Here is a 24,523-nt window from a genome sequence, read left to right as displayed (position 1 = left end):
TCCCAGCATCAGGGTCTTTTCTAGTAAGTCGATTCATTGCATCAGGTAGCCAAAGTATTGGAGCTTCAGCTTTAGCAACAGTTCTTCCAGTGAATATTCAGGGTTGATTTCCTTTAGAATTGACTTGGCTTCATCTCCTTGCAGTCCAAGGGACTCTCAAAAGTCTTCTCCAGCAACACAGTTCAAAAGCATCAATTCTTTGGTGCTCAGCCTTCTTTATGGTCCAACTCTCATATCCAAACATGACTACCGGAAAAGCCATAGCTTTGACTTTATGGACCTTTGTTGGCGAAGTGATATCTCTGCTTTTTAATATGCTGTCTAGGTTTGTTATAGCTTATGGAAAGTACTTATAAAATAAAGCCTTTCGGTACTGTTTGAAGATACAATTCTTGCAAGAATTTTATATTTAATGAAACATTGAGTAAATACCAGTATGATGTTAAAATACAGGTTATCCTGCTTTAGAAATGACAACTTGATTTTCATTTTATGAACATGATATCTGTTTTTTTAAGTGTGTAAGTTATAAGAACATTTTACAAACTGCATTTATAAGCTGTCAATCTTACTAAAATACATTAAACATCAAACATAGTGTGACTGTTCCTAGATTTGGGTACTTGAAAAATATATAGCTTGTGTGTGGTTTGTTTTCCTTTCCAGCTTTTTGTGGTTTCATTATGTCTATGTTCTTAACTTTAGGTTAAATGTGCACAGTACTGGCCTACAAAAGATGACCGGGAGATGCTGTTTAAGGAAACGGGCTTCAGCGTGAAGTTCCTGTCAGAGGACGTGAAGTCCTATTACACGGTCCATCTGTTGCAGTTAGGAAACACCAGGGTAAGACTGCTTGTGCCCAGACTATGGGGCTTCATGTGGTGACTTTAAGAATTATTCTTTGTTCTTATATTTGAAGTTTGGGGCAGCCCATTCATTGTAGCAATGCCTGTAATGGTTCACAGCCATAACCATGTCCTCATAGATTTTGTTCCCATATGTGGTGGCACTCTGAGAATTCTTAAGAAATGCTGGAAACTAAGAATTGTGAAGTTCAGGTTGATAACTGAGGATTCTGAGCAACTGATCAGTATTATACTTGGTTGAAGATTGAGGGAAAGGGCTTTAGAATTGGGCAGCCTGGGTTTACATCCAGTGCTGCTGCTCAGTGATCTCTGCCCAGGCCCCCCTTGTCTGTAGGGGGCGGCCGTGGTGCCTCCCTGTTCGCATTTGTGACATCGAGTGAGGACATGGGTATCACGTGAGGAGGTATGTGCAAAGGCGCTGGTACAGAGTGCGTGCCAGGGAAATGCTAGCTCTTGTTCTTGACGCTTGGAGAGAGTTGCTAATTCGAGGGGTTTGTCACATGGAAATGTGTCTTTATTGAACTGGTGAAAATGGTGAAATAAATTTACCGTATGACCTCATCAGTGTTTATTTGGATTTTTTCCAAAAATGTAAGACTCGTTCCTTGGTGCCTGGGTGAGAAACAGGCACACAGTTGGTTGTGACCCTACTGTTGTTGTCTAAGCATCAAGATAGTTCCCCCTCTTCCCATTCACCTCTTTGCTTTCTTTGGTTTGTATTTAGAATAACGAAAAAATATGAACTAAGAGTGATTCTGAGATACACTCAGAAACTAGAAAAACTAGAAAATATGAAAATGTTTGCCCAGAAATGGCTTCAGGGATGTATCTGGTCTATAAAGCAAGATACTGTTTTAGTTAAGTATTAAGTGAATTGAGTATTAATGTGTGATCATTAATCCAAAAGAAAAATTTGTGGAGAAGGGAGGTATATACACTTTTTAGATATGCCGAGTTATCTTTTGTGGTTATCTCCTAAAACACCTGTCCTTTGTGACATAAGCATAGGTGTGTACTGTGTGCATCTGACTGGGTCCAGCTTCCATGAGAACATAACTCAGCTCTGAGGTCATTCAGGAAGGGGCCTTCTTTATGAATCTCCTCACTGTGTGTGTTTTGCACCAGTGATTTCATTTGCGTGTATCTTAAGCTGCACTGAAATATGTCAACTGCTACTTGGTACTGGTTGTCCAGCCCTTATTCCCAGAAATAGAACTTCATTTCCATAAACTTCTCATGGTTCTGGGAATCACCTTCTCTTAGTATTTATGTATCCTAGGTACTGCATCTGCTTGTGGCATTAAAATTGATTTAGCAGGAGATTGGCATAGGTGTTTTTCTCTGTCCTGAGAATTGATTACACTTGAAATAATAAAATACTTTTGTATTTTGTTTATCAGCTTGTGAAGTATTTTCACATGTATATAGTTTGACCTGTGGTCTTCCTACAGTGTAGATAAACTCCTAATCCTGTTTTTCTTACTAAAAGAAAATAACCTAAAAATCTATTAGGTTAATAGATTTTTCCCATAAATAGATTACTTAGCCGAATTCCATATCTCCTAACTTCTGATGACATGGGACCAAGTCTAATTGTTGTGGAAAGAGCCTTGGTTCTAAAGTTTCTGAAGTGGAGGCCACCCTGGGAGTTGGCCAGCCCCTGCGATTCATTTGCAGGCAGAGTGTGGTTTCTTACTGGCCTGTGTTCAGAGTCCACTGTAATTGAACAGCAACAGTTGATGTTCTTCTTCACAGTCTGTAGTGAGAGTGAGCAGTGTTGGAAGGATAAGGTAGCATTTTAGTGAGTGAGACAGGATTGTGTTAGTCACATTCAGACCCAGGAGCCATGTGGCCTGAATCCTGGCTGCTGCTCCTGGCCGTGTGACCAGCCCCGTACTTGATCTCTGTGCCTACTTTCGCTCATCTGTAAAACGAGGGTGATGGCGTGCTTGCCTCATGGGGCTGTCACCTTGACTGCATGAGTTAGTGCTCTGATGGTGCCTGAGGTTCTGGGCTCCCCTGGGTGAGGGCTCCCATGGGAATGGAGTGAGTCAGGAGGGCCTGCAGGAGCCAGGGTGTTGGAGACGGGCGAGCTGAAGGAGAAGGTGCTGATAAAGTAGGACCACCCTCTCTTGTTCCTGAGGTCAGAGCACCAGGTCGCTTCTAGAGGAGTCTCCTGACCGACCTGGGCAGAGCTGCCCTGTCAGGCCTTCTCTAAGGGGACCTTGCATCTGACGTGTCTGATGGAGCAGTGGAGCACCAGCAGTCTTTTCAGCATCATGATGAGAGCTCAATCTGAACTTTTGCCCCCAAGTCCATTCTGCTTTTGAATGGCTTAAGCTGTGGAGGTAGTTTTGAGGGGCTTTTAAAATCCAAGGTCACGTGGAGACCTTGCCTTTCGGGTTTTTCTGTTTACTTGCCCTTTGGTGTTTTCTATGTGTCTTCTGTCAGGTTTAGGTGATTGAGTTCCTGGAAGACAGTGTTGTGCTGAGTTCTGTTTCTTCTGCCCCAGTTTTGCCCTACCAGGCTCCTGTCTGTCCTGTGTACCTTCCGTCCAGTTTGTGCCCATTTCTTGCTTCAGTCACTTAAAGTGTTGGGGTCTTTACAGTGGGTGCACCGAGTCCCCTGTTCACCACTCTGAGTGCTTGTTCTGAAACGCGGAGTCCTTCCCCAGGCTTCTGGAAGCCTTTCCACAGCCCCTGTGGGAGCCCCAGCCCACCTGCCCTTGCCACTCGTCTACCCACCAGTTCTCCTGCCCGTGCCTGTCTCAGGCACACCCTTCCCTCTGCTTAGAACTGGGCCCTAATGCCCCTGGCATATCGCTGTCTTCACCACCTGGGCTTCCGGTCAACTCCCAGAGTGAATTTTGGTGACCATGTATTTTGCATGGCCATTGCAGTGGCCCTGCAGGAGCTAGTTAAGGACTGGACTAGGACAGTGACCTCGAGGGGGACAGGGTCAACACCTTGCTGCTCTCCAGATGGAGCAGAAACACAGATGAGGAGACTGGAATCGTGGAGAGGTCGTAGTTGATTGGAAGTGTTAGGGCTGTGGTTAAGGCTGCCAGCGAGTGTCCCTGCGTCTCTTTAGGCTTCACCGGTGTGGAGGTTGCCTGTTTATTCGTCACTGGAGCCTGTGAAGTAAGTGCTTTCTCAAACCCCATTAACAGATGGTGAAACTGGGTGTATGACAGTCTTAGAAACACAATTCTGCTACCTTCTGCCTGTGCCTAAAGTTGGGTCTGGGCCACAGAGCTTTGTAGATTTTTTAATAATAATTAGAAGATTTATAGTCCTCTTCAGACTGATAATAGTAATAGTTAACCTGAATTTGAATGGCTCTGTATGGCACACACAATTCATCCCCACGCTCATAGCTCTTGCCTGTCCCTACTCAGCTCATAGACCAGCTTCCTGGCCTCCATGGACTCTGAGCTTGTCATCTTATTCAAAGACTAGAGTTAGAATTCTTAAAAAAAAAATGTAAATGAGATTTTGCCCTAAGAACAGTGCGTGCTAACGTCTTTGTGCAGGGGTGGTGTGCACAATGCAATGTTTTCTGAAGAAAACAGTTCGGGGATGTGCAGACTGGCAAGTGTGTGCAGACCAGCTGGAGTCTGGTGTGAGGGGCAGCAGTGAGAAGTGATGGAGGCCTGGACTAGGCATCATAGCAGGAGGACCAAGGGCATGGTGACCACGGAGGAGGAAGGGGTGAGCCCACTGATATGAGACGAGGACTTTGTCAGAAGTTGTGGGATCCGAGTGTAGAAAACTAGGACTCTGTTGGAAATTGTGGGGTCCATGTGTAGAGAACTGGGATTCTGTCAGAAATTGCGGGGTCCGCCTGTAGAGAACTGGGGACTCTGTTGGAAGTCGTGGCTTCGCAGTGTAGAGAATAGGACCCTATTGGAGGTTGTGGGGTCCACGTGTAGAGATGAATTTTAGTTGAGCTCTCCCCGCTCTGGAACCCTTCCCCCTTCTCATTACTTTTCCAACATGAAATGAGGGAAAGGGCCTCCAGTTGTGCACATAAACTTTTTTATACCTCAGCAGTAAACATGTGGCTCCTATTACTTCACATGGCCCTTTGGGAATTAATGTGATTTTTTTTTTTTGTGAGCTGTGTTTTTTGTGTCTTGTTTCAGGAGGGGTTAATTAATTTAAAAAAAAAATTACCTATAAGAAGTTCTTTAGTACATTCCTGTTGGGGAAGAAAAAGATGGATTTTCAGAAATCTATTAGTGCAGAAGACTGTATTATACAAACAGTGGTGAGCATTTCTGGGAACTGGCTTGAGTGTCCCAGACACTGTGACCTGAATTTGGAAGAAAGAAAGAGGCCATTGATCTTAAGCCAACATCATTCAAGCGAAGAAAAAGCAAGTGGTCGCCCAGGATTGTGGGGTGACCTTAGGTTGGGGCCAGGGTGTGATGCAGAGTTGAACTGCACCATATAGGCCACACCCGTGGGAGCAGGGTCCTGGCACCACCCCTGCCCAGCCTGGAGCTCTAGCAGGTCCATCTTGACCTGGCTCAGGCCCTAAGGGACCAAGTCTGGCTAGCTGTGCGTGGTCAGCACAGCGTGGTGGCTGAGGACTGCAGCAGGGTGGTTGTCTGGGAAAGGGTTAAAACACCTCCTGGAACCTCAGGGCGGGAACATCAGGCCTGTTTATAGGAAGATGTATGTTAACCACGTGCCTGGGTTGAAAATTGTGCAGAGACCTGTTAGTGGGTCCCTGCTCCCTCTGAATGAGGAGTAGGAGGCAGAGCAGTGCTCCCGGGGATGGGGGGCCGCTGGCAGAGCTGAGGGATGTTTTATAATGAGTTAGGCAGAAATAAAGGTTGTTGGGAATATCCAGGAAGCAGTGCTGAGTAGCTAGCCAGGCAGGCTGTATGAAACAGGAAGCATTTAGCATGTTGGTAAACCATGTTATCAGCACATCAGCCAAGGCGTGTCAACAGTTCTAGGGTTGGGAATTGTTACCATGTGGAAAACAGCAATTAGGAGAGCAGTTTCAGTTAAAAATGTAAAGATTGTGTATTTAATTCTTGAGTTGTTCCTCTGTGCCTGTGTAGCTGAATCAGAAAGGTAACTTATAAGGGGGACGATTGTATCTTTAAAAAATTTGAAATTGTTTTTTTTAAATAACTTAAAATTTTTTTAAATAATTTTATTTATTTATTTACTTTTGGGTATGCTGATCTTTGTTGCTATGTGGGCTTTTCTCTAGTTGCAGCGAGCAGGGGCTACTCTCTAGTTGTGGTGCGTGGGCTTCTCATTTCAGTGGCTTTGCTTGTGGAGCACAGGCTCTAGGGCACCTGGGTTCAATAGTTGTGGCTCCTGGGCTTAGCTGCTCAGTGGCATGTGGGATCTTCCCAGACCAGGGATCAGTACCATGTCTCCTGCATTGGTAGGCAGATTCTTCACCACTGAGCCACTGGGAAAGGCCCACCCAAAACTTTGAAATTCTTAAATAGGAAACCAGTAAAGATGTGAAATTACACTGGTAGAAATTTATAAAAATAGAGAATTCACTCATCACGATGTGTGATTTGAGAGGACCTGGCAGCGTGTGTGGTGCAGGTCAGTGGTGGAGACCCAGGTGCTGCTCCAGTCCTGCTCTTCCATCTTCTTACGTGTGACCTTGGGTGCATTACTTAACCCTTGCCTCAGTTTCCTCATCTGGAAAATGGATTTTAATGGGATTGTTATATGGGTTAATACATAAAAAGCTTAGAATGTACCTACAAAATAGTAATTGTTACAAAAGTGTTAACTAGTAATATATTTCAAATTCTTCTAAAGAAAATACTCCCAAACTTGTATGTGTGATTATCAACAACCAAATGAAAAGTCATGGTGCATTACACAAAATACATCTTACTGCAGTAGATTTTTAAAACAAAAAACTTAGAACTAACCTTTCCCCCTTAATTTTCACTTTTTAGACTGGTGAAACCAGAACAATATCTCACTTTCATTATACTACCTGGCCAGATTTTGGAGTCCCTGAATCACCAGCTTCGTTTCTCAATTTCTTATTCAAAGTGCGGGAATCTGGCTCCTTGAACCCTGAGCACGGGCCTGCGGTGATCCACTGCAGTGCCGGCATCGGGCGGTCGGGCACCTTTTCTCTGGTGGACAGCTGCCTTGTTCTGGTAAGTGGCCTCGTTTCAAGCTCCCATACGTTTTTGTTGTTTCCACTGGCAGAAGTTAAGTTCAAATGCCAGGATCCCAGAACTGCGCTTTTCAAACTTAAACAGCTGCCTTTTTTTAGAAAAACCAAAAATTCTCTTTCACATCCTTTCAGCTGCCTCTTGCTTGTGATGAGTGGAAGCGGCTGTGACCAGGATAATCCTCAAGCTCTGGGAAGAGACTTGTGCTGGTAGCTTCGTGTTAGTTAAATGATAGGTTGTCTCCCTTGCCCACTGTATTTTTCAGACATCAGTTGGTAGATAATACTGAATTCCTTCTTGCCTTGGTTTCCTTATTTACAAACTGTTGGTGGTGGTGGTATTTCCCTCCCAGGACTGTTGTGAGAATTAAGTGAATCAGTGTATTAGGAACACATACTGTCTAAGCCTCTTGGTCTGTGTGGTGTTGACATCACCCCCTGAGGTTCCTGTGGTGCCCGAGGGCTGTGTGCCGCCCCAGCTCCCCCAGCCCCCACCGGGACACGGGCATGTGCCTGTCCTCTTTTTGGGGTATGTTAGACGTCACTGTATTAACACCGTGTTTAATACCCTGTGCTTCCATCTAAAGCTGATGTTACATGTAAGTGAGCTTTGATGTGTTTAAGAACTCTTAAGCATCTGGTCTGTTGATGGTAAATATTAAAACTGGATCGTGTGTGTGCCAGTTCCCTCCCAAAGTTACTGCAGCAACTGTTCTCCTTTCCACTTGGTGTGGGGTGGGATGGGGTAGGGGCACAGTGGATTCAGCCTGGCTCCTGCAGCAGTGGCCTGCCGTATCATCTGCAGTGTTGTCACCATGGGTCTCTGTCCTCCACCTCCTTGGGTGCTGCCTTCCACAGACTGATGTGTACAGACATGAGGCTGCTGTGTACAGATATGAAGGCAGGGGGCGCCCAATGAAAAGATTTACTCCTTAAAATAGAACACTACTCTCTGTGTATTTATCCTTACGTTAAGCCAGCACTTGGCATAAATCCTTCCTTCGACCAATCACCAGTCGCTAGGCCACCACAAGTGAGATGACTATTGGCTGGAGTCAGCCGTGGGTCCTCCCTGTGCTACCTGGACAGGGAATGGCGGCCTGGGCTGGCTTGCTCTTAGTGGTTATCTTGGACTGCTTCTCTTTTCTGGACTTGTAACAACAAAAGGCTTGAATAATGTTTACCTCTCTTGCAGATAGAAAAAGGAGACAATATTAACATTAAACAACTGTTACTGAATATGAGAAAATACCGAATGGGGCTGATTCAGACACCAGATCAGCTCAGATTTTCCTACATGACTATAATAGAAGGAGCGAAGTTTATAAAGGGAGACTCAAGTATACAGGTAAACCGTGTGTCAAGTGTATTGTCGTCAGGTAACTGCTCTCCATGTAAGCCATGGGGCCTTTCCCTTCCTCCTGAGAAGTGTGTTTACATTAATATGGTGGGCCCAGCTGGCTTCTGAGATGGAAAAGCCTGTGCCCACCTCTTCGTGTGCTCCTCAGCCTCTTGTTAAATCTTGCTTATCTCTCAGAAGCCCAGATGGGAACATGGTTTCATTAAAAAACGTAGAAGTTTCATGTAGAAGAGAGTCTAAGCATTTAATCATTGAAATAACTGGAAAAATTAGGTACTTTTGGCCCATTAAAACCTGGCCTGGAGTTACACAAGAATGCTTAGTTTGTAAATAGATTATTCCATCTGCTACAACAGTGAGCAAGCAGCTTGAGTACTTGAAGCAGATATAATGAACCAAGACAGTGTTGTTTTTCTCTGGTTGGTAGCTTTATTCTCATGAGGGTATTTTTGTTCTGCAAAAGCTAAGATTGATTTTCAGAAACGTGTGTTTATGTACTAACATAAAATGTAAAATAGAAACAGAAGTAACAGTAGACTACCGTTTCTTATCTGAGCCAATCATATAGAATTTTACATAAGCAGGTAGATTTTCTTTTTGTTTCTCCTACATAAAACCACTTACTTGCTCTCTAGCTTCTGTGATTATGGACAAAAGAACAAGATTCTGAATAAGCCCTGTTTTGTAACAGATCACACCATCTGTGGAATGATGTATAAGTAGTTGTTTCGTATAGATTACACAGATATTTAAATACTTGTGAACAATTTTACTTATCAGCTAACGTTTTTGTTGTGATTATTTTAACTATTCAAGACAGTCTATTTATCAATTAAAATTTTAAGTTTTATTTAAAAGATTCCCCCTCTTTAGCCTCAAAGGAAAATTTTTAATGAAGAGAAAGGTGAAGTTCCTCAGTGCCCTCAATCAGTAAAGTGTTTGGTGTGTGAAAATTAAACTCACGAGACATTAGTGCCTCCCCTAGACGCCACCTCAGCATTCAAGATGCGGAGCGTCTCTAACGTGCATGTCCACCAGCTTCAGTGCCAGTGTGTGTGCTGACCCCGTCTGCTGCACTCATTCGCTGGCTCCTCCAGACGGGCGCTTCCTCAGGGCACTGCCCCTCGCTGCACTTAGAACATGGATGTGCCTCCTCTGAGGATTGCTTTCCCCATGGAGATGGGTTTTATGGACGTGATTCCCGTGTGACTGTGGTGTGTGGCTCAGGGGAATTTCCTCTGTCCCAGTTTATCTGTGCTGTGTGGCCATCATGTCCCTGACCCAGCACCTTCATCCCCGCTCAGACCCACAGATCCTTTGCCTCCAGGGCCCATTGGAAATGCCTCTGTTTCTCAGGTGTTCAGGGTCAGAGAGCCTGTTACCTTCCAGGGGGCTCAGTTTCCACAGAACTGGTCTCAGCAATCAGTTAGTACCTACTGAATATATGAGAATTCAGAGACTGTGAAAGTACATCATTTACAAAGTAGAAGTCCTCGCTAACTCACCCTCACCCCCCAGCGTGTAACCACTAACGCGCGTGTGTGTGCTTCCAGGGCTGCGTGGCCGTGCAGCAGTAGTATTTATGTATCAGTGTATGGACTTGTTTATTTTGTGTAGTTATTTTCAGACTGTTTTCTCCTTCTGGAACCCCTGATGTCTCATGCTGTAGCCATGTGTCTGTTTAGTGTTGAGATGAAGCCAGTCTGAATTGAGTTCCGCTTAAAATTTAAGATGTACAAATACAGGGAGAAAGAGTGTAAAAGATCTCAGTAATTTTAAAAATATTATGTGTTCAAATGACAATATTTTTAATATATTGAGTTAAATAAAACATGTTAAAATTCATCTTTTTTTAAAACATGGCTATTAGATATTTTTAAAGTTACATATATATGTGGCTTACATTACATTTCACTAGACGAGTGCTATCCTAGAACCTTAGCTTAGAACAGAACAGAAATCTCAGAGAAATAGATTTCCCTGAAATCTTAAATCATAAAACTGTCCTGTTACAAAGATCAAGAGTTGCTTTGTTGTGTGGAAACCCCAGAACACATGGCTAACCCTAAGTGTCCCGTGCCCCACAAGCATCTCCTAGGACACATAAGGGGGTAATAGGCAATTTATGGGCTTTTTTTTCTCTCCATGCATCTTCCTCCTCCTCTTTGCCTCTGATTTTGGGGGAAATGAGTATTTGTAAGAAGAAAGAAGGAAGCTTCTCTAGTGTGAGCTGATGGCAGTGGGTGCAGGATACTGTCTTTCTGTCCAGTAGCACCTGCACTGTGTAAGCTTTGTCTCTGGTTCTTTTTCCTGAAGGGGGCATCTGTCTCCACCTTCTGTCTTAATCTGGGCTTATGTGACGCGAGTGGTGTTTTCATTGTTGACTATAGTTTCATGTTCATTTTCCTGTGAAAATTTCTGATATATGTGACTAGGAAATGATTTAGAACCTGCCAGGACAAAGGAAAGCTGTTAGTATTTACTCCCAAAATGACCGTACCTGAAACTAGTAACTGTGTGCGATGACCACATAGTGCATGTTCATGCACTGCCATCTCCAGTGGCCTGGGCCCATTGGGAAAGAGGCGATGAGCTCTAGCTGTCTTTAAAAGGACTCTGTTTACCTTCCATCTTTTTGGCCTGAGGTTGTCATAAACGTAGTACCATTGCTGGTGTTTCACATCTTTATTAGCGAATCCTCAGTTCTGCCCAGAGATGTGGCAGAAAGACATTGCTCTTTGTTTTTCTCCTTTGAAGTTCACTAGCATTGACAGACCCCACCCACTACCACCCCTGCACCTTGCTGAGTCTTGGTGGATTCTGGGAAGTGGGCCAGTGAGTCTTGCTTTTGGGCATCATCTTGTTTATTGACATTGTTCAGTTTTGTCCAAGTATGAGGCCAAGTTCAGTAACTAGATCTTGGTGAAAAATTGCTCAGCATAATTCTGGAGACAGTTAACATTTTTGTTGGATACTTAAACTCTCTGGTGTCTGACACTAATGGTTATTTCCAAGATGCAGAGCATCCTGAGGGTTTCTGGCACTGTCAGCCCAGGCTCTCTGGGTTCACATCCCAGCTCTGCAGCTGTGGAGCCTGGGGCAGGATGTTCACTCCCAGCCCACCTCCCTGTATGACAGGAGGGAGCAGCAGAAGGAGCCGCACCTCCTCCGGGGGTCTCATAAGGATAGGGGACCAGTGTAGGTGGAGTCTTAGGTCAGCAGGGGTGTGGTAGTGCTCAGGAAGTAGCTGTCTCTCCACTGCATTTCCTCCAGTATAAAAAAATGCTATTTGGACAGAGAGAAAAATTTTCAACGGGAAAGAACAAAATTGACACAGTCACCTCAGGTGAAAGCATCTTACTCTTGTGTGTTGTTATGTGGGTTCTCAGCTCTTGATGAGATAGTCTTTTTGGATGTGATGGAGATACCGCAGGTCCCTTTCGGGAGAGCGCAGACCCACCCCGGCTGCCTCATGTCAAGGTTGTCTTTCCCTGAGGTCCACCTCCTTCTTGGCCTCACCTGTCTGGCCACGCTTTCCAGGCTCCCCTTCCTCCAGCCATGCTGTTGTGCTCACTGCCCTCCAAACACAACAATTTACAGAGTTGTACTTTCTGAGTCTTTTGTGAGTCAACTTCATAGAACAAAAGGAGATCCATTCACACACTATGCAGCTTCATAGAAGAGCCATGTCAGGGAAGGTGGAGTGTAACAAAATACCTTTTTAATTCCTTTGTTATGTAATAAGACAAGCTGGAAATTAGTTTATCAGTGTGTCAGTGAATTTCCTGAAATTTTAAAATCTAAACATACAGGCATTGTTTAAGTAGTGCCATTTTGTACCACAGTAACTGCAGAGAATGAGTGTTCTTCTGTCAGTCCCAGAAGAATGTGAGTTGTGCAGTATTCCTTCTCTGTCAGAATCCTTGAAATTCTCAGACAGTAGTTTCAGGGAACCTTACTCATTATTAGATCTGAGACTCCACATTTGCAGGATAGATCTCTAAAGAGGGCCTCTCAGGTCTGTGCCGGAGTCAGAGTTAGAGGTCATGGAAGCTGCTGGCTGTCCCAGCCGTGCCTCTGCTCCTCCACAGATGGCCGGGAGCCGGGTGAACATGTTCCAGTCCTTGGAGGACTTGGAGAGCCTGGGTCTTCCTGCCTCAGAGGAGGAAGGTGGATGGCTCTTCATTGTGGTCTGAGTCCTGCCACCCCACATTCCCGGCTGCTGGGGACCTTCCTGCCCTGAGTCAGGCCAGCTGCTGGTGCCCGTGGTGGGCACAGTCTTTGGAGTCCTCTGGCACCGGAGGGACTTGCTGGTTCTCTCTAGACTGGACAGTGGCAACGAGCCGGAGGACATGGGTCACATTCATGGGCCATCTTGGTCACTCTTCCTGCAACAGGTGCCTCTGCATTAGGAACAGTACAGTCAGACCTTGAAGATCTTACCATGAGGTCCTGGTGTAGTTTGTCTCAAATGGGCTAAAGTCACTGTGTTTTATTAAGGTGGTTGTGTTCAACTACATACTGATGTGCATCAGTATTAAATGCTTTATTATTATTATTATTAAATTCAACTTCAAGTAGACATAGCTAGAAGTGGTTTGACAAAACACGTTTTCCTCTTTCATTCATATATTAGCATCACAGGGTTGTCTTCACTATAAAATTACATTCCATAAATTTTATTTAAGGAAAATCAAAACTCGAGTGTTTTCATTTGTTTCTCATTTCTCTTCCCCATGTAGAAACGTTGGAAAGAACTTTCTAAGGAAGATGTATGTCCTGTTTTTGATCATTCGCCAACCAAAATAATGACTGAAAAATACAATGGGAACAGGATAGGCCTAGAAGAGGAAAAACTGACAGGAGACAGATACTCAGGTCTGTCCACTAAAACACAGGAAGCTCTGGAGGAGAGCAGCGAGAGGTAAGGTTACTGCAGCAATGTGCTTGCAAAGATGGGACTCTTATTCTAATAAGTTCGTGGGTATGAATTAATATAGATCCTTTATTGAATTAATGTAACAATTTATTATTGCAGGGCATTTAAATAGTATATGATGACATCCTTGATCTCAAAGAAGACAGTTTATAGACAGAAGCCTGTTGGAAAATGGCTTGACACATATGGGTTTAGCACTGTATTAGAGTGTAAAAGTTAACATAAGTGATGCTAAGGTGTTTAGTATGGCACAGAAAACAAGCGGTAATACCACCATTGAGGGCATGAGTGCTCAGTTGCTAAGTCTTGTCCAACTCTTAATGACCCCATAGACTGTAGCCCGCCAGGCTCCTCTGTCCATGCCTGGCGGGACCTCTGTCCTAGGCAGGAATACTGGACTGGGTTGCCATTTCCTCCTCCAGGGGATCTTCCCGACCCAGGGATTGAACCAGTGTCTCCTGTGCCTCCTGCATTTGCAGGTGGATTCTTTACGACTGAGCCACCTTGGAATCCCATTAATACCATTATGAAATAGTTAAATGAATATTTCAATTTAAATTTGTTATGAAAGGAAAAAAGTCTTTCTAAAAAATCACATAAAATGCCCTGTACTTTTAGAGTTTTGAATGCATATGAATGTGTAAACTATTCAAGTTTTTAAATTCGAAAAATTATACTTCTAGGGCTCCAGATATCTCACATTGTAGTGTGAAGTTGATATCCTGAGGTGTGAGTTTCTTAGAAAAGTGAAGGAACACTTTTTCTTCCTCTCTTCAGTAACTGAGTGAATTTTTTTTTCTTTTTGTCAAACATGCTTTTTCTTGTGGAAAATTTTACATTGTAGTCATATTTGTTACTTTGGGATCTTGGGATATGCTGTGAAAACCATTAAGGTCTCCTTACATTTTAACTTCATTTCTGTGTTTCCCCAAGACATAAGGAATTGCAGTCCATGGCAGTTACATGTTGTACTGCAGAGTTTGTTCTGACTTAGCTGTTATATGTGATGTCAGTGGTTTAGTCACAAGTTAAAGCATAGAGGTGTTTGTCTTTTCTTCTACCTCAGACTTAATGCTTTTAAGTCAGGAAATAATACTGTGGGCTCTGTATCCTTTTATATTTTATATGTGCTTTGCCTGCTCTTGATTACAGGGTATTTTTTTTTTTTTTTAACTGGCAGGTACATACATACTTGTTATATGAATTTTAAGTCCAGAGAGTGAATTTTGAATAAAAGTTTTTACACATCATTGTAGGAAATACTCAGGTGGAGATCATTCAGGCAGAGCTACCTGTGTCTGTGATAAGGAAAAGTGGAAGGAAGACTGCAAGGCATACGGAGATGGGCAAAACATAGTCCCAAGTTGCTAATACACTTAGAGGACAAAACAAGAACCCAGACCAGCATCATAAGTGATTTACTGTAAATGAAGTGCTATAAGATAAGAAGGACTCCAGGGGCTGAGAGAAGCGAGAAGTGTGTTCTTAGTTTAGAAGGAAACAGACTTAGAGAACAGCAGAAAAGCTACTTGGGCGGGACCAAGGCCATACACGGTAGGTGAACACTGGAGAGTCTTTGTGAGCACGCATGCTCTCATCTCCTTTGTGTGTTAACTAGGAGTGGGGCTGCTGGGTCACACGTGGTCACTACATGGGGATCATTTTTAAGCCATTTTTCCAAATGACTGCATCACTTTGCCTTCCCACCAGCAGTGGCTAAAGGTGCCCGTATCCCCAAGAATAATTTAACATTGATAAAATAATCTAATATGTAGACTGTATTTAAAGTTCTCTAATTATTGAAAACCCACCTTATAGCTTTAGAGAAAATAACTGTACTGAGATAATACACATATAAAGTTGACAGATTTAGAGCATACAGTTCACTGTGTTGAGCATATTTACAGAGTTACGTAGTGGTCGCCATAATGTAATTTTGGAACATTTTTATGATCCTGGTCTGTTTAGCTATTTAAAAAAGTAATTCATGATCTTGTCCAGGATCATGCAGCGTATGAGTGGTTCTTCAGGCTCCTCACCTGGGACCATCCACCACCTTCTGTTCACTCCCTGCTGGACATTGTTTGCAGCTTTTAGATGAGTTGCCTTCTAGGACACCCCATGATCTGGATCCCTCTGACTGTTTCTCATTATTAGATTTAGGTTAAACACTTGAGGCAAGAAGAAAGCTGGCTGGTGATATAGTAGACACTGAAGAGGCATTCAGGACTCTTAACCAAGCAGCAAGTCAGGGCTATGCCTCACAGCGATTGCTGTGGCATAGGCAGCCTGACTCTGAAGGCAGGGAGGCTGGCTAGGCTTCCGCTGTAATACAGCAGTACCTGAAGGAAGATGGGGTTTGTGAGATTTAGTTTTTTTGTAACTAATTTTAATAGCCCTTACACTTGATGTAATTGTTATGCAAAACATATAGATGAATACTCTCTTCTTTTAAAAATATATGTTAAATAGGCAAGTTTCCATCCAGTTCACTTCAGTCGTTAGTCTTGTCCAGCTCTTTGCGACCCTATGGACTGCAGCACGCTGGGCTTCCCTGTCCATCACTAACTCCCAGAGCTTGCTCAGACTCATGTCCATCGAGTTGGTGATGCCATCCAACCATCTCATCCTCATAAATTTCCATGAGTTTCCATTAAGTAAGTGAAAAAAAAAATTTAAGTTTTGCTTTCCATATCATTTGAAGAAGGGAAATTATTTTAAACACTACTCAAGCTTATTAAAACACATTTTTAAAGTATTATAAAATGGTTAACTTTCATCAGCTTCAGGGCTTGTATTGCTCCCAGAGTTTGCATATAACTCAACTCTGAGATCTGCTTACACCTGCTGAATTGATTCCACTTTGCATTCTAAGGTGTCAGTTTCTTCATGCAAAGTTTTTTTTGCTTCTTCCAGCATTTCTCATGTTTTTCCTCAAGAGTGCCTGATGGGAAGATTGCCAGTCTGATATCATTAAGCAGTCCTCATCTACAAGCATGATGTCCTCATAAGCATCTCTGAGTTTTAGAACTGTTTCCTTTTTCTGTTTCTTGCTTCAGCTCTGTGATTCTACTTGTGTACTGTGAAAATGTGTCTTTTGTTGATTTTTAAAAGTAACAGTGTCTGCTACTGCTGCTTTCTTCATGGTGGCTGTCATCTTGGGCTTTTGAGATTTTCTTCTTAAGGGGGAAAAATAGTAAGGTACATGTTGCCATCAACTGTTCTTTGCCTTGTTCCAGGACTGTGATGTTGGGAGTCAGATAACTTCCATTGAAACAAAAATTTCATATTGAACAGGAAAATGGGAGCTAGAAAAGAGTGTGGGCAGACAACAATAGGCACCACACAGTGGAACATTCAAGAAAATGTTAAGTTTAGGGGTTTTTGTGGAAAATCAGATGTAAACTCCAGAGGGGACCAGATGCTGAATCCTCTGCTGACTGGTTAGCAAAGAAGGATAGAACACTGACACCATGGTTCTTTTCAGGTCCCACTAAAAGTAATTATTAGCACAGAGTTGAACTGGCAATTGTTGTTGAACAATCGGAGTGTATCTGTGGACCATTCAGACCATTGAGGCCTTTCCCCTTCTTGCAGCAACTTAAGGAGTTGGGGGGGGGCGGAATGTGGGCTGAGTCCCTGCCTGCAGCTGAGCCTGCCTGCTGATGCTCTGTCTGTTCACAGTGCTCTGCGCAAGCGCCTCCGGGAGGACAGGAAGGCCAGCACCGCCCAGAAGGTGCAGCAGATGAAGCAGAGGCTGAGCGAGACCGAGCGCAAGAGGAAAAGGTGGTTATATTGGCAACCTATTCTCACTAAGATGGGGTTTGTGTCAGTCATTCTGGTTGGCGCTTTTGTTGGCTGGACACTGTTTCTTCAGCAGAATGCCCTATAAGTAACTAATTCTGCCCCGCAAGCTTCGGCCCTAGCAGCTGACAGTGTTGCGTGAGTCACAGAGTTGGTCTGTCACAGACTCCTCACCCAGATGGTGCGCGTGACTTGACACCCACAGAGAAGTGTGGTGTCTGGTCCCCCCAGCACCCCAGGGCACTGCCCACACTACCCACCCCCTAAGTAAAGACTTGAATGCTTCTTAAGAACTGGTACATTTTCCACTGTGTTCATACATGCCAAGTGTAATATTTCACCTGACCAGACTGAGAAATCCTTTACCATAAGGGTTCATTTTTGGAGGCTGTCTGGATTTTAACCTGCACTTGATATAAGCAATAAATATTGTGGTTTTATTGACATTATTATTGGAGAGAAAATTACCATAAAGTAATGCGTGTAATGTATAATGTACTGTTGACATGGGCATCAACATTTTATATTCTTAACCATTTCAGGGTAAATATATTTTATAAGTACCTATTTAATCTTACTTTTGTAGTTAAATGTACTTTTTAAAAGCTCAATTTGAAAAAATCTGTTACCATAAAAATAATGATAAATTGTATGTTGATTCAATTGTACTGGATACGTTTTCTTAAAGAGAAGTTTGATATGAGCAGGTAGAGCTCTGAATAAGTAATTTTTACTATATATTTGCATTTCTTTTATGTTTTACAGTCTTCCCAATTTTAAAAAGAAAAACAAACAAAGAAACAAAAATTTTCTCTAAAAATATCTTTGAAGGAAGGTTCTCCTTACTGGCGTAGTCAGGTAACAGTTGGTCAAGACTTTGTAAAGAAACTGGTTTCTGTAAAGCCCATTATTAATACTGTTTATCTTTCAGGAAAATTTCAATGTAATTACCCTAAGTTATAATTGGGGTAAATCATGATTTAGGAAATCAAAATAAGGAGCAGCATTTTATTATCCATGATTTCCATTTATTTGACTGAAGTTTTGCAGTAAAAAAAATTTTCAAGTTCTTTCTACTTCAATAAATAGTATAATGATGTTCAAACTTTACACTGTCCCTTTAACTTCTTAATGAGTATTTTTAAAGCATATTGTTTAATGAATTTAACTGCTCATTTGAGTTCTAGTGTTTTAACTTGTTTTATTTAAACTTTAGGTGTTATAAATTTAGTTGCTGAAATAATGAAATCACATTATTTTGGTGGTTTCAAACTATGCTGGTGGGATATCTCAGGGGTCACCAGGAAGGGATAGGGGGGACGCTGAACTTCCAACCAGGCGTCTCTGCTTTATCCACTTAACAGGGTAAGATTGCTGCACCAGGCTGAATTATTTTCAGAGAGCAGTTACCATTTAAACAACAGTTTGAAAAATGTCAGTATAGATAGACTTTTGAGTGGGTTTGAATAGCCTTCTAAGACTGTGAGAGCAGGACACATGTTGTGCTCTTTGTGGAGGACAGTTGTGTCTGGAGCATGCCCTGCTCAGCACCACTGCATCCTGTTAGCTTTACACTGAAGGAGGGAAGAGGGACATTTCTGTGTCTGCCTGCTTGACACCTGTATTCAGGCACCAAGGTCCTTACGTTTCAGGTCATTATTGGTTTAAAATCTTTCTTTCCAATTTGCCTTGGTTTACTTTTGCTAAAATACAGTAATTACTATGCAAATAAAATACAGGTAGACCTGTTCAATTCCAACTGCAGCTAGCCTTGCTTTCAGTAGAAGAAAAGTAAAAAGACTTTATGGGAAACACAAGCTGGTAATGATGCCCTTGTTCCCAGGCAGAGCAGGGCGACTGCTCTGTGGGGTTCAGTGCTTCAGCTTTGCTGTCTGTCTGCTTTCTGTCCTTCTGGAGCTGTGTGTCCTAATGTATTCTTCGGGTCACATCCAGGGCAGCAGACCCTTGTTAATCAACTTCTGCATAGGTTAGTTGTCTTCCTCCTCTCGGCAGATGCTTGAGGCGAGCATGTCGGTTTTTACCAGGGGTCGTGTTTTTTTACCATTTGCTAGAAATGGGTGGCAAGGTGCCTGACCTTTATTAAAGGAGGTGTCTGGTTGAGGGAGGGTGGGCAGGCGGGGTCCTGGCATCAGGTAAAAGCCGCCGGGGTCAGCGGCCACGGCGGTCTGTGTCTTCCCAGGATGTGGTCTCCATGGTGTTTCCTAATTAGAACAGATGCTGAACATCAGTTCTATGTTTGACTTTGCTGAGGTGGTATTTTCTTAATAAAAAAAGCCAGAAGCTTTATTGTTTTTAAGAAAGAATATTTGCATTAATACTTGGTTCATTTTGTGTTCGTGTCTGTTTCTGCTCGTAAGCAGGCAGCCCTGATTCAGAGCCGTCTTCTCCGGTTGCACCATGGGCTCCGACCTTGTGTCCACGTTCATCCGAGCACTTTATGTCATCCTCCTGCTGGTTTTTATCTATGATTGCATGTGTGGAATATCCACAAACCCAATTCTCCATATTTAGTGGGTCCATATGTATCTTAATGTGAAAGTGCAGAGAGGACTGTGGTGACACAGACCGTTTCTTGTGTTTAGAGAACGATTTTGTGTTTGTCCTTTTTTTTCTTTGGTCTTTTTGGTCCATTATGTATTGGTATTTCTACCAAGGAATGAACAAAAAAAGAGAAAAGAAGTGAAGTTGATTTTTTTTTTTTTTTAAATATAGCTCTGCCTAACAAGTGTGTCAGAGGAAGGAATTGTGACTCAAATTATTAATTTCATGTACACTTGTGCATGTCCCCTTTGTTTCAGATAAACTAGAATTGATGGTTTGAATCAAAAAACACCTATTAGTTTAAGAAGCAGTTTCTGACACAGAGCCATCCTTCTGTGTTCATCAGTTCCACCTTTGCTTGCAGGGTTCTTGGCAGTGACGGTTGTTCCCACTTAGTGGTGGTTTCCGCTGCTCCGGGCTCCGTGTTTCGGAGTGTTCTCTGTTGACCTCCAGCTGATGCAGGTGTTCGGGTCACTGAGCCAGAGTCACCTGAGATTTGACTTTTCCACCGTCTTGGAAAAGTGGTCCTGGTGCTGAAGAGTCCTGTGTGTTTAGAATTAAATTCTCGGAGAAAGGTATAACTTCTGCAAGTCGCTTCTCTCTTAGAAGAATGTCTCGGACTGGATTCTGTGTGAGCCAACACAGGCCAGACCTGATGACTGGAAATCTTGTATTGACCATTGTATACTCTAGGGAATGCACTTCTGAAGTGCCTACCTGGTTATTATACAGGATTTTTTATTTATTTATTTTTTAATTTTATTTATTAATTTTTGGTATGTGGGATCTTAGTTCCCCAACCAGGGATCAAACCTGTGCCCCCTGTGTTGGAAGCTCACAGTCTTAACCACTGGACCACCAGGAAAGTCCCCTGTACAGGTTTCAGGATCTTGCTGCCTTGATTTTTACTTTCAGACACAGTCTTAACGCTTTGTAAATGTAGCTCACTGCAAGTCGAATGCCCCTGTGCGTGTCATCCACTTTTCCTGAGTCCAGGCAAGAGTGTAGGAATCACGCTATCTGTCAGTGCTGACTGGTTTCTGATTCTGGCAGGTCCGAGCGGGGCTGTCAGTGGGTAGGAAGCATGAGCGTGGGCAGGAGCAGTGAGTCTGGGCCCCCATCCCCACGTCACAGCTGTTTACATCTCTCACATCAGGAAGTTCTTGTTTGGCTTTGACTTGCTTAGATGATGGGATGCAGCATCTTCTAAACACAATTTTTAAAAAACAGAAATGTAGTATTTTTTCACATAATAAAATGCAGTCCTCCTGGCTCGCTGAAAATACAGGTCTTGTCTTCCCTGGATGATGTATTCTGGAGCTTTCCCCGAGTTCGCTGGTTTGAATTTGAGGCTGCTCTCCCTCACATCTGTCTTCAGAGCCCTGTTTCTGGGCCAGCGTCACCACAGCCCCTGCCGCAGCAGACGAGTCAGAAAGGCTGGGCGTCCTCTGTGCTCCTGGGTGTGTACGTGCTGTCCCATCACGGAGGGTGCCTGGGCGAGCGGTGACTCAGCCAGAGGCTTTATCAGGAACAGCCTGACCATGGACATTATCCAGCGCCCTCACAAGCTCTGTGCGGTCCAGTGGGAGAATGAACAGTTCAGTCATTGGAACTCTTGCTGTTTTGGTTTTGTAATTTAGAGTGGAATATAGGACTTATAGGACTCAGGGCGGATATGGCTTGCAGAATCTAATACTTTCTGGTTTTCCACCACATACTATGTTTGGGGAACTGTAAGGAGAATGGCTGGGAGTTTTTATCTTTATGGAGACTGTTTTTTTTCCCCCCAAAGAAAAACATCAGTTCTTTACTGTTGCTTTCATTTGGTTTAGATTTTTAAGACATATGATGACAAATTACTGCTATAAAAAACCTGAAGTTATTTTGAGTTTGGTGAATTCAGGAGAGGGAAACTGGGCAAGCTAATCTTGTCTGTAAGGCAGTGAGTGCCTTGCTCACCCCAGAAAAGTGTGACTCTTTTTAGTGAAACATGAGTGTGAGCATCTGGTGGCTGGAACTACTTCGGGTGCATTTGACTTTGTTCCTTTAGGTGTGGAGATGGCCCCTGTTGAGACCTTAAGTTGTTCTACAGAGTCGTTCATCTAGTGGAGTGTGTCGTTAATGCACTGCCAGTTGTGTCAGTCGGTTTAAATATACCTCCCCTACATATACACACACACTCCACCTCTCCTAAACACACGCACACACTCCGCCTCTCCTAAATACACACACAGACACCCTGAGTCAGAGAACCAGCAACTTGCCTGCGGCTCTACATCTAGTTCATGTCAGAGCTGAGACATGGACTCCCATCTGTAGAATCCCAGTGACTCCGGATCTCATACTTTCCCATTATGTCTCACTGGGCCTGTTTTTATGGAATATTTACATAGAACATTAGATAGCTACTTTTGCCTGTTAAAACCTGAAATAAACCCTCTTTTTATGGTTCAAGTGAAACAAATGTTTTTCCCTACAAAAAACTTTGTGGAGCAGTTTGAACTACTGCTGAATCCTGGAAATCAGACTACCCTGTGACTCAAACCATGGTTCCATTCACTCTGACTTGTGGGCTTTGTTCTTTTGCTTTCATGAGGGGGCTTCTGAAGGTGTGGGGAACACTTCATATTTGCAACAGTCAGGGTTGATCAGGAGCTTCATTTCTTATGTCAGCCACTTTGGTTCAGGGTTTGGTTTTGTTTCGCTTCCCTGCAGGAAGCACCCGTTGTGTTTCTGTGCCCACAGGCATCTAACGAGAATGTTCCCTTGGTGTCTGGACATTTCTGTGTCGGTGCTGGAAACCTGACACCAAAGAGCCAGCACTCAGGAAGAAGCCAACTCGCAGTGTTGGGGGTTTTGATGGAACGTTTTGGATAAAAGTGTGGGTGCAGTTTATGTCTTCTGTTTATATACGTGGGGACACAATAATAACAGGTATTGAGATCTGGGGCTGTTGTGTTTTTTTTTGTTTTTTTTTTTTGTTTTTTTTTGTCATAGCAGAGGAAGTTGGGAAAAACCAGTTACCACCTCAGAAATTCAGCTATTTGCAAATATTGTGAAATAACATTAAAATCTCAGCTGCCCTTAAACTAGTTATTTCATCTCTATTGCTTGTTGAAACTCTTATTTATCTTTACTTTTTGGCATTAAAATACAATAAATCTATCAATTATTTCATGTCTGTGTTTTCTTTTAATACTTAAATCATGTCACTTCAGTTCTGCATTGCTGTGATCATTAGTGTTATCCTTCAGGACAAAATGCATGCTGCTCACAGTCTGTGAGTTAAAGATATAAGCCAACTTTATGTTCAGATGTTACACTCATTAATATTTTTAGCAGTATGATACATTGGAGGTCCAAATTGGATTAGACTTTTGCATTGAATTCCAAAGTATTGGTAAGTCTAGCACATACCATATAATCTTGCTGAACTGTTGTGGGTACATTTTTTTTTTTAACCTGTCTGTCCGTCAGTATTGCTCACATGGAGGTCATTTCTTGAGTAATACAGGATGACCTACAAAATTCATAATTAGTGATTCTTGTAAAAGACTTGAGTTATGGTGCTTTAACATAAGTCTGCCTCACACCACCAGTTCTATTTGAAGAGCAAACACATCAGCAGCTTTACCAAGATAACAGTGAAGCATTCAGTGTGGTTGAGTGTGATGTGTTGGAATGTATTTTTTGTTTTTTACCTTTTTAGTTCATTGTTAGTCCTTTTATGTCTGTGTGTGTCTATGTACGTCTGTGTGTTTGGTAAATATGAATTGAATAGATGACTTCTTATTTTATGTTTTAGGCCAAGATTGACAGACACCTAAATATTCATGCCCTGAGAATATTCTGCAGCTATAAATTTTGAACCATTGATGTGCAAAACAAGACCTGAAGCCCACTCCGGAATCTCAGTGAGGCTTGATAAGCCTATAGATTGCCTCACATGTGTCTGTTTACAAAGTAAACCTTACATCCAGGGAGCGAAGAGCGCCACCAGCGGAAGACTGTGCAGAAGCCTCTAATTCAATGCATTGTTAAGTTTTCTAACGCACGTGTGAAATGTAGAAAGATGTAAAAGAAATAAATTAGGAGAGACTACTTTGTATTGTACTGCCATTCGTACTGTATTTTTATACCTTTTGGCAGCATTAAATATTTTTATTAAATAGACGATGTTGGTTTGTGTGCATTATCTTAGGACAGTTCTGCTTCACATAATGAATGTTCTCCTAAGGGTCTGCTCTCAGGTTTTTATATCCGGCAGTCAACGTTTACAGTGAAATTGGTTCAAAACATTGGTCCCTTGCCTCTTTGAGATTTTTATTTAGTTAGCCATCAGTAGCCTATCAGTGGGCTTCCCTGGTGGCTCAATGGTAAAAAAGAGTCTGCCTGCCAATGCAGGAGACCTGGGTTTGATTCCTGGGTTAGGAAGATCCCCTGGAGAAGGGAATGGCAACCCACTCCAGTATTTTTGTTTAGAAAACTCCATGGACAGAGGAGCTTGGTGGGCTACAGTCCATGGGGTTGCTGAAGAGTTGGGCACGACTGAACTACTAACACACACAGCCTATCAATATAGGTTAGGTGATGCAACAATATCCCTTTTGTTAATTGGAAAAGCATTAATATAGATGATGGTATTAAATGAGTGTTCAGTAAGTGTAGCACTGAAGTGCAGTTTCTGAATCACAGTGTTAGTCTCATGTTGAAGGCTGTGCTTTCCCCAACATGTCCTGTGGTAAAGAGACCAAAGGCTCCTTCCCCAGGGGTTTTTGGCCTTCTGACCATCTTATCTCCCAACTGTGTGGTGGGTTT

General features: G+C 42.9%; 1 protein-coding gene and 1 pseudogene across 4 annotated transcripts in view; one reads left to right on the top strand and one right to left on the bottom strand.

Annotated features, from left to right (window-relative positions):
* Nucleotides 1-23,879, top strand: part of PTPN2 (protein tyrosine phosphatase non-receptor type 2) — a 129,555-nt gene extending 105,676 nt beyond the window's left edge. For 2 of the 4 annotated variants that reach the window (XM_055559092.1, XM_055559094.1), the window contains 6 exons: nt 706-843; nt 6,814-7,023; nt 8,236-8,388; nt 13,143-13,324; nt 17,024-17,125; nt 23,511-23,879. In XM_055559092.1, coding sequence (XP_055415067.1) covers nt 706-843; nt 6,814-7,023; nt 8,236-8,388; nt 13,143-13,324; nt 17,024-17,125; nt 23,511-23,532 — 807 coding nt within the window. In that variant the 3' untranslated portion in view covers nt 23,533-23,879. Of the gene's footprint in view, nt 1-705; nt 844-6,813; nt 7,024-8,235; nt 8,389-13,142; nt 13,325-17,023; nt 17,802-23,510 lie in introns of those variants that run through there. The other 2 variants (XM_055559091.1, XM_055559093.1) reach the window with 1 other exon arrangement.
* Nucleotides 16,109-16,496, bottom strand: LOC129635879 (prefoldin subunit 4-like; annotated as a pseudogene).
* Nucleotides 23,880-24,523: the final 644 nt, after the last annotated feature.

This window comes from Bubalus kerabau, chromosome 21 (genome assembly GCF_029407905.1).
Source record: "Bubalus kerabau isolate K-KA32 ecotype Philippines breed swamp buffalo chromosome 21, PCC_UOA_SB_1v2, whole genome shotgun sequence".
Lineage (NCBI taxonomy): Eukaryota > Metazoa > Chordata > Mammalia > Artiodactyla > Bovidae > Bubalus > Bubalus kerabau.
The sequence above is the reverse complement of the archived record's forward strand: the minus strand, read 5'-3'. Positions and strand labels throughout refer to the sequence as shown.